Below are 4,664 nucleotides of genomic sequence, written 5' to 3' on the forward strand. Positions count from 1 at the left end.
AAAAAAAATAAAGAAAAAAGAAATAGTGCCCAAGAAAGGGGTGATTGTAATGTAAAGCCTGTGCTTTTTTTGCCATATCTTCTCTAAATAACAGACCCCCTTTAGCAAAAGAAAATAACTCGTGCAAACTGGAACTGCCTTTTGAGAGCAAGGTTTAATTTCTGGCCCAGAATTATGATAATAAATTTTTAAAGGACTATCAATCCCATCACATGGTGTAAGAATTGTTCAAGTTTTTCCCCTTAACTTCTGAAAATCCAAAGTGGCTAATCATGCCTAGCTTAACTGAGGAAGTAAAAGGCATTTCTTCACCATTATTTACCATAGAAAGCACCCTGAGCTTGCATTTCAAGGTGTCTTCAGTAAAGTCTATTTTGCCTGTAGGGTCGCATTATTTGATTTCTCTTCCCCAAGTTGTTCTCTGAGCGCTGAGAACTCTATCACTTAAGTCTTGTTCTTCCCTTTTTTCCCTTTGGGAGCCCCTGGCCAGCGGAAGCCTCGCAGCTGTAGGCAGTCGGCCACGTTGTGGGCAATGTAGTAGAGGTTCAGCATGGCCGCGGGGCTGAGGATGTCCACCTCGGGCTTCTTCTGCTTCTTCCCACGAGACTTTCTGTGGCTTTTCCCTTTCTTCCCTTTACCTGGCTTTTGAAGACAGGACAAATAGAGTGTGGCAGTTAGTGTCTACAAACTTGAGATGACTTTCAACACTCCTTTGTTGAATTTAAGGAAAAAAAAAATCCAAACAACAGAAAATTTTCATGGAATGGGAGATGTCACATGCCAGCTAATGTGACAAATATTTAGTAAGCACCCCCTATTAAAAGAGACCCAACACAATGTGTGACCCTTGTTTGCCTTCTGATTTGAACAGCTGCGAAAAGGCATTTTTTTTTTAGGAAATAAGAAAAATTTGATAGTATCAGAGGATAATGAATTCTGTTAGAGTTGATAATGGCATTGGGTTACAAAAGAAAACACATGTCTCAGAGATGCACACTGAAATCTGCAAGGATGAAATCAAAGAAGACCTGAGATTTGCCCTACTCTCCAGTAAGGGATAGATGAAGTAAATGTGGCCAAATCTTTAAAATTTCTGAATCTGAGAAATGGATACATGGGGATTCATTTTACTATTCTATTTTTGTATATAATTATAAATTTTCACAAAAAATTAAATTTAAGGGCTGGGGATGTGGCTCAAGCGGTAGCGCGCTCGCCTGGCATGCGTGCGGCCCGGGTTCGATCCTCAGCACCACATACAAACAAAGATATTGTGTCCGCCAAATACTAAAAAATAAATATTAAAAAAAATTCTCTCTCTCTCTCCCTCTCTCTTTAAAAAAAATTAAACTTAAAACAATATAATAAGATAATTCAGGGTTGGGGCTGTAGCTCAGTGGCAGAGTGCTTGCCTAGCATGTGTGAAGCACTGGGTTCGATCCTCAGCACCACATAAAAATAAATAAAGATATTGTGTCCACCTACAACTAAAAAAAATTTAAAAATATATTAACTCATATATCAGCAACCTATATACTGGACATCTATAAAAACTTAACATTGAGGTGTTCTATGTATAGGATGCCAGGAGATCATTTGAGAGAATGAAAAGGCAAGCCACATACTGGACAAAAAATTTGTAAATCACATATCTGATAAAGGCCTATATCTAGAATAAAGAACTCTAAAAACACAATAGTAAGAAAATACAAATGCCCAATACAAATAGGCAAAAGATTTGAATAGACTTTTTCCAAAAAAAAAAAACATAAATGGAATAGGTACATGAAAGGATATGCAACATCATTAAGTTAGTAGACACATACAATAAAACCAGAAAATAATACTGACGCTTATTAGAATGGTCCAAGTTAAAAAGACTGACCATACTAAGTGTTGGTGAGGATACAGAGGAAATGGAACTCACACACACTGCCAATGGAAATCTAAAATGACAAAACCACTTTGGAAAACAGTTTGGCAGTTTCTTTTTAAGTTAAACACATTCCTACCATATAACCCAGCCATTTCCTAAGGTATTTATCCAAGAAAATGAAAGTATTTTCAATTTAAAGACTTTACTTGTAACAGCAAAAATCTGGAAAACACCCCAAATGTCCATCAGCAGATAAATGGATAAATAAATTGTGGTACAACCATACAATGGAGCACTAATGAACAGTAAAAAGGAATAACTATGGTAAAGGCTCGGAGGTAGTAGAAAATATGCAGAGTTGAAGGGCCCAAAAAACCAAACAATTAATGTGGCCAGTCTACAGGCAACCTGGGGGACCAGATGAGTCTAGAAAGGTAGGTAGGGCATAGCTTTGGCTGAAGGCTCTGTCAACTAATTTGTTTGACCTTGATTCCAAGTGCCAAAGGAAGTTATTAGCTTAAATGGCTGTGTAAACCATTCTGCTTCAGTTCCCTGGGCCCCAGAAGAAAATGGCAGTATTAAACATGTGCGGGTAACTCAGGAACGACTCTCCTAAATCAAGAGATATTTACCTAGTGCCTTTCACTCAAGGAACTGGAAGACCCACAGAGGCTTACCAAACATATTTTTTCACTACAATCTAATGGGGATAAGGAGTAAGACTTTCCAAGGCAAAACAGGCAAAGCACCTTAAGTGAGGTGCAAAGGGCTACAGGTACATAAGGAGGCACTTTGGGCTGGGTCTTATTAAAAAAAAAATTGAAAGAGCAATAGCTTGAGGTGAGTCTGGTTCAGGAGACTTTCAGAAGCACGTGGGTCTACTGTGGGATGTGGGTTTTGTTTTGTTTTGCTTAAGCAGAGGACATGGGATGGGGGTTATAAGGTCACAGACGTTACAGAAAAAACAGTGAGGGTTAAGGAGGACCAAGGAGCAGGAATGCTTGTGACGGCTGGCAGTGTGGTGGTGGGACCAGGGCTCGCCTTCTACTTGAGTCAACAGCGCATCCCACAAGGGACTCTGGAGCGGAAGCAGCAGCCAAGTGCCTGAGCCAGTAGCTGTTGGCATGTACTGGCGTTCTTGGGTTCCATACAACTTTGCCGATCTCCCTCTTGCATATGCTCCCACCATGATTCCATCTGCCATTAGGCCCTCACCAGAGGTCAAATTAATGGGATACCTGATCTTTCAGCNAAAAAAAAAAACCATCTTCTGGGTGTGACAATTCTGCAACAGAACCAAGGAACGGCAACCAGACACTTAACAGAAGAAGATCTCAGCCTGATTTTGCTGCTGCCGTCCCCCTTAGCAGGCTCAGACCACCCGGGATCACTCTCCCACTCATCTTACATCACCAGTTCAGACCGCTGGGTCAGACACCACCCACCCACCGGGACTGGAGATGATCTCGGCGAAAGCATTCCTCTCAAACGCTGGCGGGCTTAAAGCAAAAGAGCGAGTGCCTGGGAATCTCTCCTACTTCCACAAGACGGGTATTACCATGGTCATTTCTTTCTCAGCTGAGCGGGTGAGTAAGACGTGTGATTCCCAGTCCCGAAAAGCAGATGGCAGCCCAAATTCTTCGTCTACCCCGCCTCCTCCTGCCCACTCGCCAGCGAACCGCCGCCCTCTCGGGCCTCGGCGGCGCCTCCCAGGAAGGAACCCGCCCGGCGGCGCGCGGGGACTCGGGGCAGCCCAGCGTGCTCAGGGGACAGCTAGCCACCTAGCCGCCAGCACACCAGGCGCCTACTTGGCCACGCCGGGCACCAACTCGAGTTACACCGAGGCGGCAGGATCCCTGCGCGGGGCTCGCGCCCCTCGGGGGCGGGATTCATGCGCACAACGCCACTAGCGCGCGCCGCGGGGCGGGGCCGCTCAGTGTTTACCTGTTGCCAAGGCACCCGGGCCCGGAGCGCCGCGGTGGAGCCCACCCTGGCTGGTCTGGGATGCGCGCTGGCGCTCGCCGGCCCTGGAGCTTTTTCTTTTCCCGGATGACCGCGCCGTGCTGGCTGAGCCATCACCTCCAACGATGGCGACGGTGGCCACGAACGTCCAGGACACCTGCTTGGTTCTGGGGCGTCTGGGTTGGGGCTGTGAGACCCGGCTGGGCACTTGGCGAAGGGGCGGGCCGCGGGCGGTGTTCGGGCGTGGGCGGTACTAGCCTTGGAGTGGACCGACTAGGGTGAGTGAGAGTTCCGACGCTCTCTGGGCTTACCTTGGAGAAACGTGGTGACCTCTTTTGGAAAATCAGAATAAGGACTTTGAGGGTAGAAGTGAGAACAACGTGGAGGAAATGTTTCTAAGAGTCCGGTACAGGCCCCAAGAGAAAAGGGGGAGCAGAATTCTTGTATTCCTGCTTTCCCTAGTTCCAGAGCCCTGCTGCAAATTTTTAAATTCAGCCGTCTTGAAAGGAGACCTGTGGTTGGGTTTTGCCACTATGGTGTGTTGACTCCGTAAAGGAGCGAGACGAAAATATTCTTCTTGCAAGGTTCAGTGCAAAATAAAAATGGAGGGAAGCAGGAAAGGACACTACTAAAGGTACTTAATTATAAAACTCTTTTTTTTTTTCTGTGTTCTCTATCAACTTATCACGCTGGTTTAATTTGCTCTTTAATGTTATGTTTCCTTATGTACTGGAACACTCCCCTTCCTAGGGCATGACGGATGGATGAGCCCTAAGGGATTGAAGTGTGTGTGTCAGGATGTGTTTGGTACCAGGATCATGTTAGG

General features: G+C 45.4%; 1 protein-coding gene across 2 annotated transcripts; it reads right to left on the reverse strand.

Annotated features, from left to right (window-relative positions):
• Nucleotides 1–135: 135 nt before the first annotated feature.
• On the reverse strand, nucleotides 136–4,071 carry Smkr1 (small lysine rich protein 1). Of its 2 annotated transcripts, none has more exons than XM_015493837.2 (2): nucleotides 3,821–4,071; nucleotides 136–642 (listed from the first exon to the last, which is right to left on the reverse strand). In XM_015493837.2, the coding sequence occupies exons 1-2, from the start codon at nucleotides 3,950–3,952 to the stop codon at nucleotides 445–447; spliced, it is 330 nt and encodes a 109-aa protein (XP_015349323.1). In that variant the 5' UTR covers nucleotides 3,953–4,071; the 3' UTR covers nucleotides 136–444. The 2 variants fall into 2 exon arrangements, with proteins under 2 accessions (XP_015349323.1, XP_048642893.1); XM_048786936.1 differs by lacking the exon at nucleotides 3,821–4,071 and adding an exon at nucleotides 3,435–3,757.
• Nucleotides 4,072–4,664: the final 593 nt, after the last annotated feature.

This window comes from Marmota marmota, unplaced genomic scaffold (genome assembly GCF_001458135.2).
Source record: "Marmota marmota marmota unplaced genomic scaffold, marMar, whole genome shotgun sequence".
Classification (NCBI taxonomy): domain Eukaryota; kingdom Metazoa; phylum Chordata; class Mammalia; order Rodentia; family Sciuridae; genus Marmota; species Marmota marmota.